Source organism: Salvelinus fontinalis, chromosome 1 (assembly GCF_029448725.1).
Source record: "Salvelinus fontinalis isolate EN_2023a chromosome 1, ASM2944872v1, whole genome shotgun sequence".
In the NCBI taxonomy this organism is placed as follows: Eukaryota; Metazoa; Chordata; class Actinopteri; order Salmoniformes; family Salmonidae; genus Salvelinus; species Salvelinus fontinalis.
In genome coordinates, this window is record NC_074665.1 from 44,897,527 (window position 1) to 44,913,726 (window position 16,200).

The 16,200-nt window shown below is 42.1% G+C and overlaps 1 protein-coding gene across 3 annotated transcripts in view; it reads left to right on the plus strand.

Moving 5' to 3' along the window:
- Positions 1-14,480, plus strand: part of LOC129855320 (breast cancer type 1 susceptibility protein homolog) — a 42,539-nt gene extending 28,059 nt beyond the window's left edge. For all 3 annotated transcript variants that reach the window (XM_055922855.1, XM_055922863.1, XM_055922873.1), the window contains exons 19-21: positions 10,258-10,331; positions 11,589-11,649; positions 12,584-14,480. In XM_055922855.1, the coding sequence (XP_055778830.1) occupies positions 10,258-10,331; positions 11,589-11,649; positions 12,584-12,678 (230 nt within the window). In that variant the 3' untranslated portion in view covers positions 12,679-14,480. The remainder of the gene's footprint in view (positions 1-10,257; positions 10,332-11,588; positions 11,650-12,583) is intronic.
- The last annotated feature ends 1,720 nt before the right edge of the window (positions 14,481-16,200 follow it).

The window sequence follows — 16,200 nt, forward strand, 5'->3', positions numbered from 1 at the left end:
CACATTTTGTTGTTACATCCTGAATTTAAAATGGATAGAATATTTAAAATTTGTTTTCACTGGCCTACACACAATACCTCAAAATAGAATAGTTTTTAAAAAATGATTACAATTTGAATTAAAAATGAAAAGCTTAAATGTCTTGAGTCAATAACTATTCAACCCCTTAGTTATGGTAAGCCTAAATAAGTTCAGGAGTGAACATTTGCTGAACAAGTCACATGGACATGATTTTTGAATGACTACCTCATCTCTGTACCCAACACATACAATTATCTGTAAGGTCCCTCAGTCGAGCAGTGAATTTCAAGCACAAATTCAACCACAAAGACCAGGGAGGTTTTCCAATCCCTCGCAAAGAATGGCACCTATTGGTACATGGGTAAAAAAAAAAAAAATCTTACACTGAATATCCCATTGAGCATGGTGATGTTATTAAATACACTTTGGGTGGTGTATCAATACACCCAGTCACTACAAAGATACAGGCGTCCTTCCTAACTCCGTTGCCGGATAGGAAGGTAACCACTAGATCCAAGAGGAAACCTGGTTCAGTTTGCTTTCCACCAGACACTGGGAGATGTATTCACCTTTTTAGCAGGACAATAACCTAAAACACAAGGTCAAATCTATATTGGAGTTGCTTACCAAGAAGACAGTGAATTTTCTACTTAAATCTATGGCAAGACCTGAAAAATGATTGTCTAGCAATGATCAACAACCAATTCAACTGAGCTTGAAGAATTTTGAATAGAATAGGAAAATGATGTGTAATCCAGGTGTGGAAACCTCTTATACTTACCCAGAAAGACTCATAGCCGTAATGGCTGCCAAAGGTGCTTCTACAAAGAATTGACTCAGGGGAATGAATACTAATGTAAATTTAGATATTTTTGCAAACATTTCTAAAAACATGTTTTAACTTTCTCATGATGGAGTACTGTGTGTAAATGGGTGAGAAAAACATATATTTAATTCCATTTTGAATTCGGGCTGTAACACAAAATGTGACCGACTGGCTCAATTCGGTCTTAGGCAGTAACATTTGACGCAAGCAAGCAGCACATTTTATTTATAAAGCACATGTCACAAAGTGTAATACAGAAACCCAGCCTAAATCCACAAATGGCAAGCAATGCAGATGAAGAAGCACGGTGGCTGGGAAAAACTCCCTAGAAAGGCCGGAACCTAGGAAGAAACCTAGAGAGGAACCAGGCTCTGAGGGGTGGCCAGTCCTCTTCTGGCTGCGCCGGGTGGTGATTATAAGAGTACATGGCCAAATGGTGTTGAAGTTGTTTTTTTACATTGGTTAAAAGTAGAGACTCAAATTGTCAATCATACACTACAGTTGAGGAACAATAGGGAAAGTAATTCTGCTTTGAAAGTTGATAAACTGGAGAACTCTTGTTTGTCTACACCCATTCAGCATCGTTCACACCCTCTTTAAGCTTTAGCACCACCCATCTATTTAAGGATTCACATGTGAGGCTATGTACTAATCAACCAAAGATTTCAAGACTAAAGGCTGGTTTATACTACAGGTGTATTCGTACATTTAATCTGGAGTGCCAGAGTGTGTTCTGGGTGTTGTCAGATTGGCCGTTTTGTAAATTCGGAGCGTTTCGCTTTCAGGGCGCACACTGGAAACTCTGGCCAAAAAGTAGGGTTGATCCGAGCGTTCTGACCTGACAACAGCAGTCAAGCACCCATGTCAACTGGCTAATGTTGGCTAGCTTGCTGCCTAATTCCAGACACAAAAGAGAGAACAGCTCACTCTAACCAATTTACTCGCCCTAGCAGAGCCGGTTGGTCTTTTTTGCCAACGTTTACTGACACCGGCCATATTCAACAGGGGTTGAGCGTTTCTAAATTTGTCAGTTATTCTGCGCTCTGGCACACTGAGATGAGAGTGCTATGAAAAAGTTGTTGCAGTGACTTTCTATTGAAATGGATACTTGCATAGTGGAGTCTTACGTTTTTAATACGCAATGCATAAAACAAAACAAAAGCCGCGTTAGACAGGATTACCTACACATACTGGCCAGCTCAAAAAGACAGAAGCGTGCTATATGACCAATCCGAACTCATCTGGCATGTCCACCACACTCATTATCTCGGCTAATCGTGGCTAGTGGGAAGGTTGCTGACTTTCTCGGGCTTAACCAACTAGGCTTGTAATTTAACAATTTTATTCGTATTCACAGATGGCATACAAGTTTGTTATTAAGGCACATGAAAGTTCACATGTTCCAGAAGGTATTACTGCCCAAAAATGCATTTTTGATAACTTTTAAAAAACTGTTTACTTTCAAATGGTGCTCCTGTGAAGTAGTGACGCGCGACATAACTTTAGTTTCCTGAAACGAGTCACAAGTGGAATAAGTTAAGGGGTATGACTACTTTCTGAAGGCACTGTAGGTAGTTGGAGGTTGAGGTTCAATCTTCTCCCTTCATCACAAATTTGATAAGCGGCAAACACTGATGGAAAGAGACTGTGAAGGTTATCTATATCTTGTCCTCTGTCCACTCCGCATTAGAAGAGACACTGTTCGGAAGAGGTAGAGGAGAATTCATATTCCGTCATGCAAAAACATTTCTTCTCCGTATGATGGATGGATGGATGAAGGTCCTGGGGCATCAAAGTGCTCCTAATGTGTATTTCTGCAGGCTGGATCAATGCAGGCTTGGCTAATGGGTTTGCTCGTGCACTATAGATCAGGGGTTCTCAAGCTTTTGGGGCCTGTAACCCCTTTTCTGATAGCAAATTCATCAGGCACCCCATCATAATCAGAACACAACTCGAGTGAGATAAAAATATATATATATATTGCATACAAGGAGTTTTACCATGACTTTGGCAGTGCATGGCCAGACAAACCAATTCTCGGGCCCTGGGAAGGAACATTTTAAAGGCCCGGCTCTTAGCATTAGAAGGAAAATGTTGCCATTCAAGCTAATTTCCTGCAGTTCTACACATTTTGCAATGAGGCAGAGAGAGATACTTGCAGTTTTAAAGCTTAAAGTAACTGCCCACTGTTTCCAGATTTCTATGAATCAAGACCAATAATTAATTACATTATGTGGGAAACAGATTTCCATAAAAAAAAAAAAAGGTAATTACGCATGTTCAAAATCAGCTTTTCTGTGTTGGAATGGTATGGGAATACCCCAACAACAGAATGGTGTGGGCATATACCGGTCATTAAAAATATTAATACAAGTAGACCGCTGATTGGTCGGCTCAATGAGGAAATGACAAGCACTTTTTAACCGGTTGTCTGTTTTGAGTTTAAGGTGGGTTTTTTTTTTTTTTTTTTTTTCCTTCAAGTTTATGCTTTGGCCACGAACAATGTTCCCTGAACATTTTTGGGACACTGAGCAAATATTAGGTCTTGTGAGCGGAAACTTGAACATTCTTATAATTCTTTTTGCATCTTTTGGCGTGCGTTTACAGTAGACACTGAGGCTGTACCCTGACAGTTTTAGACAGCCACAATAGTATATTGGCTACTATTTGAGCGTAATGTAGGCCTACCAACAAAAGTAAGTAAGCAAATCCCATAACATTTTCATATTGAAATAGCTCATGATTTCTATGACATCCTACAGTAGCCTATATGTGGTGTTCAATGCTGGCATACATTACATAAGACAAATATATATATATTTTTAAAAAATGAAGGGCTTGACATTGATTAATGTAACACCATGGGCCAAATAGGTGACTGTAAATTGTATTGTGTTGTATGATGCAAGAAACCACAAAATAAAAGTCATCATTATTACCATACAGAGAATTAGACAATGTATTCTACACCTCTGCCTATGGGCTTATTTGCATATTCAATTCAACACTGACCCTTTTAATTAAGACATAAGGTTTTTACCTGACTGGCTTTTCAAAGAAATGTAGCCTACACTTGTGCTCTTGTAGGAAGCAGTAACTCCAAATTGCTGACCTATACTTATCTATAACTGGTCTAATAACGTCGAAGAATATCAAAAATGTGCAAACGCGTGGCTCTGCTCTAAAAAAGCACATTCACTCTCGGGTGATTTGAAAGACCACTCCTGGGCTATCCTCACCAATATAATTCTACTCGGGTGCGCTCTGACTGGCTACTACAGAGTCACAAACTCAATCTTGAAAAGTTAGGTTTGTTGCATTGAAAAGGGGCTGATATAATGTTGATTGCATCACAGAAAAAAACGTTGCTCTGTATAGTGCAAAGTAATGGGGCGACCTCGGTGACGTTCAATCTCTTTCGTCTCTGCGCGGCCTGGCATTTCTTCTGCGAGGCAGTCTTGAATGTGCATGGCCACTCACCCGTGAAGCTTAGAGGGAACATCGGCCACCAATACGACTAGGATGAGTCAACATTTTGGGTATGAGTTAACAGAATATTAACTTTTTAAAAGTGAGATTTTCACTGGACAGTTACACTAATTTAAAGTAAAAAAATACAAATAAAATTGTAATTGGTGGAGTACTGTGAATACCAATGTCCCTGTGAGCCTCCCAGGCCCATGTTGAGAACACAAATTGTAGATTTATTTTGTATTACTTATTCCAAAATGCTTTAATGCTTTAATTTCCCCCCCCCCCCCCCCGCAGTACCTCTGGAGAACCCCTGCTTTAGATTACGTGCTAAATGTCTCTAGTGTCAGCGGGTGTGCGTGCATGCATGTGTTTGTGGCTTTCTTTCACGTGGAGAGGGTACACAACTGGAGTCTGTTCTCGGCAACATCTCTCAACAGGATCTTCATCTATTATTTACCTGCCTGCTTCCACTGTGTTTATCATATACAATAAGTGCAATCTATATCATCTCTACATCATGTGCATTTACTTGGCTTTCCCCAAATGAGGATTTTCTTGAAGTCGAAAATATTTTTAGGTCGAAAATGTTAAACTTTTTGCGTATTGAATAACGAGGTTGTTATTGCAAAAGATAATTTATCTGTGACTTACCAGACTGAATAAAAGTTAACCTGTTGAGGCTAGGGGGTGCTGTTGTCACTATTTATGTAAATCGTGTAATTTTTTAAACGGCTTCCTACTAAATTCTTGATCGTACAATATGCATATTATTACTATTATTGGATAGAAAACAGTCTATAGTTTCTATAGGCGTTGGAATTTTGTCTCTGAGTGGAACAGAACTCATTCTACAGCAATTTCCCCCTAGCGGCACCCCAGTCCTAGACAGGTTAAGTATGAATAAAACGTAAGAAATTAAATGAATGTGGTTTTGGTTGCACTGGCTGCGCTGGAGACTTGGCGTTTGTCTATGAGTGCCACTGTTGGTGCGGATTTTCCCCCCCATTTCACTGGGATATAGAGTGCAATTACAAAATGCTGTGAACATGAGCCCTGAAAGCAAAGAATCATCAACGTTGCGGTTCGTTTCCTATGTGTAGCTTGTTGATTTACACACAATGTCATTTCCGTTTCTAACAAATTCTTGGCTAGATCCACAAAATATATTGTTTGCAGTAAATGTTCCTTTCCCCATGTTTCTTGTCCAACAGTCTGTCCTGATTCTTGAGCACCAACATTATACCCTTTTCAAACTATAGCGACAAATTTTTCACAGCGTTTTTTCCAGCCACTACTGTGAATGCGTAACCAGGCTAGCACAGTGAAGGCTTGACTCTTTTCGGACTCGTTAATGTGAAAAGGGTACCGAATATAACTCCGCAAAACAAGCCACCCAGTGGTTGTCCAGGAGAAGGGCTGGACACCCCTGGTATAGCCAAGCAATGTGATGGAAACTCTCTGAACGTCACACCACCTGTGGATGAAGACAGACACAAACGATAAACAAGACAGACTGAAGACATTAACAAAGTGATACTTCAAATAAAAATGTACAGTATATCGTGATATTATGTAGTTGTAGTACGGACCGTGGAAAATATTGTGATATTACTTTTTGCTCATTTCGTACACCCCTACTCTGACGATGAGAGCGTGTAAAAAGTGTTCCAATCTTCTCACCGTATGATCATACCCAGTGGTCACCTCGGGTTTAGGTTGGTTTTGCGACGGTGTAGTCATTCATTGGCCAAGGGAACCGTGGAATAATTTTAGAGGAAGGAATACAGTCTGGTACCTAGCTGTTTTTGGATGTTGAAACTTACCAATGGCAATGTGTAGCCTGTGTCCGAAACACCCTAGTCTTGTCCATTTTGTTCAGCTCCAATGCTTTGACCATGTTCGATCCTCTGTCAGTGGTCATACATACTTGACGTGACTCTTTCAAGCCCCGGGATGAAAGTGCCTCCCTCAGCCCAGCTGCAATTATGCCTCCGGTGTGGTCGTCTGGGAAATAAGAGGTCTGACGGCATTCGCTTTGCAGCTTACAGTTGTCGTCAATGTTGAATCGTGAGGCTAATGTATGGCTCTGTGGTCCGGCTTGACCATAAGTCGGCAGTGGTAGAGAAGAGTGCAGCGTTACGGGTTTTGTTGGCAACTCTGCCCCGACATTCTGTGTAGAGTTCTGGCAGATGTGTTGTTGAAGTATTTACGGCTCGGCATCTCATATCTTGGGTCTAGAGTTCGAATCAACTTTCTGAATCTGTCTTTCTCCACAGTTTGAATTGGTTCCATGTCGCTATGTGATACGTAATTGCACTCGTTATCTCATTCCACTTCTTGCTCTTTTTGTCATAGGGAATGCCACTAACGAATGATGCCTTGAGTGATAGCTGAGTGCGGGTCTTGCTTGAAGATGTCTTGGGAATTGTGCCGGGGGTTTGTTGCACACATTCTGGTAGATTCTTCACATTCGTGCACATGCAGGGTTTTCAGGTGGTGAAAAAGATTGCTGGTGTTTCCACCTTTTGGCTAGTGCGTCGACACAATTTACACAGTACTGTTTGTTGGTCGAGGTCGGATATAAAGCTAAACCAGTTCCAAACGGCAGAGTAGGCCCCCTTTTTTTGAACCAATTATTCGTCGTCCTGCAAATCAACCTCAATAGTGTTATTTTCCTTGTCAGTCATTCTCGATGCTTGATTTTCGGGCACTTTTGCTAACGAAAGGAGTTTACTTCACAAGATTTCCGCTTACTCTGCAGTTGCGCATGCTTGTTTGTTGACTTTGATTGGCAGGCAGATTTGCTAAAAAAAAAAGGCTATGTTTTTAGGAGAAGAAACTCGACTGAAATTAACAAAACAAAAACGCTTTATTTCATACATGTATTCATTTATCAATCAAATGTATTTATAAAGCCCTTTTTTAAAATCAGCCGATGTCACAAAGTGCTATACAGAAACCCAGCCTAAAACACCAAACAGCAAGCAATGCAGATGTAAAAGCACGATATGGCAAAATCCATATCAACATCATACCGGTATAACGCCAACACCTACGTCGGAGAGAAATGACGTGGTCTTCGTGGACAGGTTCTATGTTACCAACCTATTGACACATATGGTAAGGGTCTCCTTAATAGTCCTCTCTCCACCAACCTACTGCTACGTCCTTCACCCCCTATACTTTTCTCCCTATCTCTTCCCATTCGTGTGATCAAATCCTGTAATGAATCCATGCTCTAAATTGTTTTTGGGGATGTGGAAGATGGGGGAGAGGAGGTAAGGAGGAAATTAAGTCCGGTGACTTGGTGAAAAAAGGAGTTGATACCTATCCATGACGAGGTATAGCGGCCTTCTCGTTCGACTGTTACTTAATTAAGATGATCAGGGCCTCAAGCCAACTTTTTAATGTAGAGAGAATGTTCGCTAAGTGCATGGTTAGACCATGTGTCGATACTGATAGGATTGAAAGAAAAGCAGTGCCGCTCTTGGATCAGCTTTCATTCAAATTAACATTAGAATTATTTCACAATACCTAAAATTAGAATTATTCCACAATACTGACGAGGGATCAGCTCTGAGCGATATTACCACCTATGGCTGCAAACAGTAGCGGTGCATGGGTAAAATCACTGGAGAATCCAAGCCAGGAAAAAAAGCTATATTACAACCCACGCGTTGTGATAATTGTGTTTGCTCTCTAACCTGTTAATTCATATGCCTCGACGCTATGATACATAGACCGAGACAGTAGGACGATACAGTGGCAGAATAAATTCAACCACACCTTTTTTGTTTCATCACAAAACCGGAGAGCAAAATCTGTACAGTGAAGTTCACAAAACATTGCATGTAACAAACAGTTAAATGACCTACAGCATGGTCAAGCAAGTTCATGTTTCAAACTACTAAACAGCTATTGATTTAGAACCTCAAGAGTTACCACAAAGAAAACATGCGCCGCCTCCACTATTCCAGCACCATTTCAACTTTAACATCCATCTAATCACCTATATAAAAAGTTGAAAAAACATGTTAACTTGTAGAGAAACGCCAATACCATCTTCCACTCATGTTGCCTAAACGGTCTATGACTCTGTCATGATACAGTACACGGTTTAGTTTTTGTTGTCCTAGGCTACCTGGATAAAATGCCAGCCCAGCTAGCTACAAAAGTAGGGTGGGTGGGCGTATACCACAAATGCCTAGCAACCCAAAGGTTGCTAGTTCGAATCTAATAATGGATAATTTTAGCTAAATAGCAACTTTTGAACTACTATCTACTTTTTTGCTACTTTTATGTTTTCCAAATTCGTAACATGCGCTATATATACAGAAGTATGTGGACACCTCTTCAAACTAGTAGATTCAGCTATTTCAGCCACACCCGTAGCTGACAGGTGTATAAAATTGAGCAAACAGCCATGCAATCTCCATAGACAAACATTGGCAGTAGAATGGCCTTAAGAAAGAGCTCAGAGATTTTCAACGTGGCATTGTCATAGGATGCCACCTTTCCAACGTGTCAGTTCGTTAAATTTCTGCCCTGCTAGAGCTGCCCCAGTCAACTGTAAGTGCTGTTATTGTGAAGTGGAAACATCTAGGAGCAACAACTTTTCAGCCACGAAGTGATAGGCCACACAAGCTCACAAAACAGGACCGCCGAGTGCTGAGCGTGTAAAGATCCTCTGTCCTCGGTTGCAACACTCACTACTGAGTTTTGGAAGGCAACATCGGCACAAGAACTGTTCATCGGGAGCTTCATGAAATGCGTTTCCATGGCTGAGCAGTCGCAAACAAGCCTAAGATCACCATGCGCAATGCCAAGCGTCGGCTGGAGTGGTGTGAAGCTCGCCACAATTGGACTTTAAAGCAGTGGCAACGCAATCTCTGGAGTGATCAATGACGCTTCTGGCAGTCCAACTGACAAATCTGGGTTTGGCGGATGCCGTAAGAACGCTACTTGCCCCAATGCATAGTGCCAACTGTAAAGTTTGGTGGGGGAAGAATAATGGTCTGCGGCTGTTTTTCATGGTTCGGGCTAATCCCCTTAGTTCCAGTGATGCTACAGCATACAATGACATTCTAGACGATTCTGTGCTCCCAACTTTGTGGCAACAATTTGGGGAAGGTCCTTACCCATTTCAGCATGTCAATGCCCCTGTGCACAAAGCAAGGTCCATACAGAAATGGTTTGTTGAGAACGGTGTGAAGAACTTGACTGGCCTGCACAGAGCCCTGACTTCCACCCAATCGAACACCTTTGGGATGAATTGGAACGCCGACTACGAGCCAGGCCTAATCGCCCAACATCAGTGCCCGGCCTCACTCATTCTCTTGTGGCTGAATGCTGCAGGGACTTGCTTCCAATGTTCCAACATCTAGTGGAAAGCCTTCCCAGAAGAATGGAGGCTGTTATAGCAGCAAGGGAGGGGGGGCAACTCTATATTAATGCCCATGATTTTGGAATGAGATGTTCGACGAGCAGGTGTCCACATACTTTTGGCCATGTAGTGTGTCTGTATATAGTACGTTTTGCAAATTCATAACATATTTTAATTCGTAGCTTATTATACAAAATGGGTGATAGACATCCACAAATTAATATATACCATACGTATCATACAAAATGGAGGATCACCGATTTACGTACAGAATAATATGCAATACTCTGAGACCAAGTTGCACTCTCTGACAGATAGCCTAAACATCTTGATTCTAAGTTTTACCAGAGATGTTCTGTGAATAAAGTGACGCAGTGGGGCAATAAAAAGCATCTGACGATGCCCTTTGGCTGCCCTGCGAGTTGTCTGGATCACTCGTAGACGTGCAAAGGTTTTCAAGAGTCACGTTATTAATGAAGGCTCTGGGAAACTCGCTGACCTCTGTCTCTTAATCAGGATGTATGTCTTTCTCGCTCTCTCCCTTTTTCTCCAGGTCAGATGGAGTGGATGGTGGAGCTTTGCGGCGCAACGGTGGTCCAAGAGCCTCTTCTCTTCACTGGTGAACTGGTAAGAATGTCTGTCTGACCTGGAAAATGTTATGTTATTTGTCACATGCGCCGAATACTACCGTGACATGCTTACTTACGAGCCTTTCCCAACGATGCATCAGGCTAGATAATAATGAGAGTAAAATAAAGAACGGACTAGCAGCAGCATATGATGAGGATGAAAGTGTGTGTGTGGGGGGGGGGGGGGGGGGATACAGAGTGTGTACAGTGAGCTCCCAAATTATAGGGATAGTGACACATTTTTTGTTGTTGTTTTGGCTCTGTGCTCTAGCACTTTGAATTTGAAATTATACGACTATGAAATTACAGCACTTTGTACACAGTCCCCCCCATTTTAGGGGACCAAAAGTATTGGGAGAAATTGTATGTGTATTAAAGTAGTCTAAAGTTAAGTGAGTTAGACGCACAATTACCATACCCCCCCATTTGTGCGTCTAACATTCTCTCATTATTATTACTATTAACGATTCATTCAGGATTATCTGTAATCATGGTAGAATCCACATTAATGTAGAAGTGCTTAGAATCATATTCTATTCTTATTTACAATAAAAGTGACTCCAAAATGACACACTACATTATTTACGATTTCATTTCTATTGGGCACAAAATAATCTGAAACACAACCAAAACAAATGCATCCAACACGTTTGTAGATTCACAAGCTTGATGTAAACATTGCGTGCTAGGAATATGGGACCAAACCCTACATTTTTGACAACGTCAATACACATATAAGTGAATTTCTCCCAATACCTTTGGTCTTTTAAAATGGGGTGGACTATGTACAAAAAGTGCTGTAATTTCTAAACGATATGGATGAAAATACCCTCAAATTAAAGCAGTCTGCACTTTAACCTCAGTCATTGTATCATTTCAAATCCAAAGTGCTGAAGTACAGAGCCAAAACAACAACAAATGTGTCACTGTCCCAATACTTTTGAAACTCACTATATATAGTATTTCTAAGTATCCCTTAGAGTCAGTGCAAGATGAATGCAGATAGACTTGTAATGCGTGACTTGTAATGCGTCAAGTATCCTGTGTGTGTGTTAACCCTGGAGAAGGGTTACTGTGTCTATCGGCTGTAAATATCACAGTGTGGGCCTTTGTAAGACCTGTGTTGTAACTGCACTGAAAGAACTGAAAGTGGAGAAATACTAAATTACTCTTGTTCTTTACTTGAGTGGATAATTCCGGATACAGTAGTGGGGAAGAGGGGATTATAAATTCTCTTTTTCTTACTTTTTGTCAGAAAACTCGTCAGCTAATAGTGGTACAACCAGGCTCGGAGCAATCACCAATAAACTACAAAGGTGAGTCTCACAAGTGGAAACACACTCTTCCACAAACACACACATTCTCACTCGCGCGTGCACACACACACACACACACACACACATTCTCTTTCACACACATTTCCAAAAATGTTCTCACACACACACATATTCTCACACAAACACACACACCGTTAGGCTCCGTTCCGAAAAATGCTGTGATTATGGTGCCGTCCCGGGCCAGCAACAGGGCGGTTACATAAGTCATCCACACCCTATCGCCCTGAGGCTGAAGCACCGCACGGGGATAGACCTCTAGTGTGTCAGACAGAGGGAATGGGAGCTGTGTTTGTGCGTACTATCTGGGGGTCTGAGAAACATGTATACATTTTTTTTTTTCCCGTTGTAACAAATGGACTAATAAAGCTAAATAGGGGGAAGGAGGGAACGAGGGAGGGGTGATGAGAGAGGTGGTGCAGCAGCATCCTTTTGGGGCACCATTTTAAACATGCTATATTTTGTGAAAAATATCAATTCTGTGCCACAAAATACAATCTCTTTCATTAAAAAGTTAATAACGGCACCACACCCAATACATCCCTCTCCCGGTGGTCTAGTTCGTGTAGTTACATATTTAACGTGGCCTTTCTTACCCAGCGCCCGCAGGCTCTCCCAGGTAACCAAGTTATACCTGCTAGCCCCTCTGCACCATCGATTTTAATCAAACACACAGACATGCACACATTCACGTCGCACCATCTCACACACTACACACATCAGCCCATACACAAGGTAACACAAGGTCGCGCTTGCATTGGGAAGAGCAAATGGTGTAAGAAGTCGATCCGCTGCGTGTGATGTCATATCGCTGCGTCTACCTGTTTTAGTTAAATGCACCTGTGGCCATTTTGTTGTTGAGGGTGTTGCCATAGCAACATATACCTCATCATCACTTCCTGTGTGTTCTCCACAGCCCTCCAGAGGATAGCCACGGTCATTACCCGTGGTTGGCTATTTGATTCAGTGGCAACCTACACCCTTCAAAGCCTCGGCAACTACAGAACGTAACCTCCAGACCTGGTGTCACATCCAAATCGCTCCGCTGGCCTGGACCCACTCCACTCAGTTCATTGGTGTGATACGCAAATCGTTCCCTGCTCTGGATCCTGTCACTAGAGGCAGTCCCTGGTGTCACGTCCAAGTGGCTCCCTTGTAACCCTCTTTCTTAATACAGTGCCTTCAGAAAGTATTCATACCCCTTGACTTATTCCACATTTTGTGTTACTCTCCTATCTTCACACGATACCCTGTTAATGACAGTGAAAACATGTTATAAAGAAAATTGGCACATTTATTGAAAATTAAATGCATAAATATTTAATTTACATAAGTATTCACACCCCTGAGTCAATGCTTTGTAGAAGCACATTTGGCAGCGATTACAGCTGTAAGTGTCTGGGTAAGTCTGTAAGAGCTTTCCACGGCCCATTATTCTTTTCAAAATTCTTCAAGTTCTATCAAGTTGGTTGTTGATCTTTGCTAAACAACCATTTTCAGGTCTTGCCATAGTTTTTCAAGTAGATTTAAGTCAAAACTAACTCAGCCATTCGGGAACATTCAATGTCTTCTTGGTAAGCAACACCAGTGTAGATTTGGCCTTGTGATTTAGGTTATTGTCCTGATGGAAGGTGAATTAATCTTCCAGTGTCTGGTGAAAAGCAGACAGAACCAGGTTTTCCTCTAGGATTTTGCTTGTGCTTCACTCCATTCCCTTTCTTTTTTATCCTGAAAAACTCCCCAGTCCTCAATTATTACAAACATATCTATAACATGACGCAGTCACCACTATCCTTGAAAATGTGGAGAATTGTACTCAGTATTGTGTTGTATTGGATTTGCCCCAAACGCAACACTTTGTTTTCAAGACAAAAAGTGAATTGCTTTGGCAATTTTTTTGCAGTATTTAGTGGCTTAGTGCAAACAGGATGCATGTTTTGGAATATTTTTTTGTGCATGCTTTCTCTTTACTCTGTCAATTAGTTTAGTATTGTAGAGTAACTACATTGTTGTTGATCCATCCTCAGTTTTCTCCCAACACAGCCATTAAACTCTTAACGGTTTTAAAGTCACAATTGGCCTCATGGTGAAATACCTGAGCGGTTTCCTTCCTCTCCGGCAACTGCGTTAGGAAGGACGCCTGTATCTTTGTATTGACTGGGTGTACAGATGCACCACAGCAATAGGTACCCTTTTGCGAGGCAGTGGAAAAGCTCCCTGGTCTTTGTGGTTGAATCTGTTTGAAATTCACTGCCCGACTGAGGGACCTTACAGATAATTGTGTGGGGCACAGAGATGAGGTAGTCATGAAAAATATCCTGCTAAACACTATTGCACACTGAGTGAACCCATGCAACTTATTATGGGAACTTATTTAGCCTTGTCATAACAATACTTATTGACTCTAGACATTTCTCCTTTAAATTTGTAATTAATTTGACAAATTTATGGGGGTATTGTGTGTAAGCCAGTGACATCTCAATTTAATCCATTTTAAATTCAGGCTGTAACAATTTTTTTTTTTGAAAAAGTTGTGAATACTTTCTGAAACCACTGTATGCCTAAGAGACAAGCCGTGATCAACCAGTTCAAAAGATTCCTGCACTTTACCCCATCCCCCTGAAGTTGTCTTGTTTTTGTCACCATGACTACATCCTTTAAAATAGTTGTTATGCAGTCGCTTTGTGTTATAACTAAACTCTGTGTGATGTACATAAATGTAATGTTCTCTTACTTAAAACGACTCGCATGGAAACAAATGATATATTTTTGTACCCTGTGAGAATGAGAAACCAATGACCTGAAGAGAGCCAGAGGCTGGTGTTTTGTTCTATATGCACGCATACATGTGCACGTGTCCGTACAAACACACACACACACACACACACACACACACACACACACACACACACACACACAGGGAAAGCCAACAGGAATCTTAATAGGGTGGCGCAACATTGTCGTCTTTTGCCTCCGTTCTCCCTCCCCCTCTGTTTCCTCTGAAAACCCTGGCATACCCTGAAAACAACAATGAAAAAGGGGACGCTTGTGGGGCTCACAGGCCTGTTACGAAACGTTCTCCAGTATTTGACATTATACACTAACTGTGCTTCCGGCCAGAGCATCTCTCTCAGTGAATCAGTAGCATATTGCAAGAGGGGGCCAAGCACAAAACTGTTCTATGGGGTAGGAAAAATTACCTATGTTTGAGGCCCGGGAGCTCAAACTGGCTTAAAACCTTTTATCAGACACACTTGTTGTTTTGCGCCAGCGTCATTTGAGTGTTTTTCTTTTCAGAAAAACCTATTAGTATTTATTTACCTTGACTTCCCGGTACGCCGTTCTCTTCTCTCAAGGTCTCATGCATTTTAATGTTGAAGCTTTTTACCCCTGGTTCATTAAAGCCCACTATGTGTATCCTACAAGGCTTTCAGACCCCTGTTCACTAGATATCCTAAACAAGACCAGCGCGGAGAGAGGGGGCGTGGGGGGGGAGCAGGAATATGCTCTGCCAGTAGCAAGCGTTCTACTGAATTATTGAACAGGCGACATGTGGGAATAGAAAGGAAGATAGCGAGGGTAGAGGTGGAGAGGACCACAAGCACATTAAGGGGGCCACGGATGGCCCTCGTCCATAAATTGAGAGCCTGTTGCAATTCTGTGACTGTAAGTAACTTAGCGTGACTAGGGTAGCCTGACATTTGTTTGAGACCTGAAGACTTGAGTTAGCTCCCTGTGCTGATGCCTAGGTTTTGCTCAACAGGCTAACACAGTCTTGTGGCGTGCAGGTTATCCGGGTTGCATACCTGGTTGGTCACATAAGCCTGGGAGGTTGTTCCTGATAGACAAAGTTGGTGGTCCTAAATATTGTGCTATGTAGCACACTAGCACGGTTAGCGGCATGTGGTAAAGTTGCAATGTAAAACCCTAAGGAGACTGTTCCATCCAAACTAATTTGTATGTATCCAGGGTATTAAATATCAAAATATCGGACAATTTGTTTTTTTTGTTTTTCTTTTTTTCTCCCCAATTTTCATGGTATCCAATCGCTAGTAATTACAATCTTGTCTCATCGCTACAACTCCTGTACGGGCTCGGGAGAGACGAAGGTCGAAAGCCACACGTCCTCCGAAGCACAACCCAACCAAGCCGCACTGCTTCTTAACACAGCGTGCCTCCAACCCGGAAGCCAGCCGCACCAATGTGTCGAGGAAACACCATGCACCTGGCCTCCTTGGTTAGCGCGCACTGCGCCCGGCCCGCCGCAGGAGTCGCTGGAGCGTGATGAGACAAGGATATCCCTACCCTCCCTAACCCGGACGACGCTAGCCCAATTGTGCGTCGCCCCCACGGACCTCCCGGTCGCGGCCGGCTGCGACAGAGCCTGGGCGCGAACCCAGAGACTCTGGTTTGCGCAAGTCTTCAGGCCCTAGACCACTGCGCCACCCGGGAGGCCCAAATATCGGACAATTTAACTGATAAATTGTTCTATAATAATTAAAAAACTCTAACACATTTGGGTACTAACCTCAA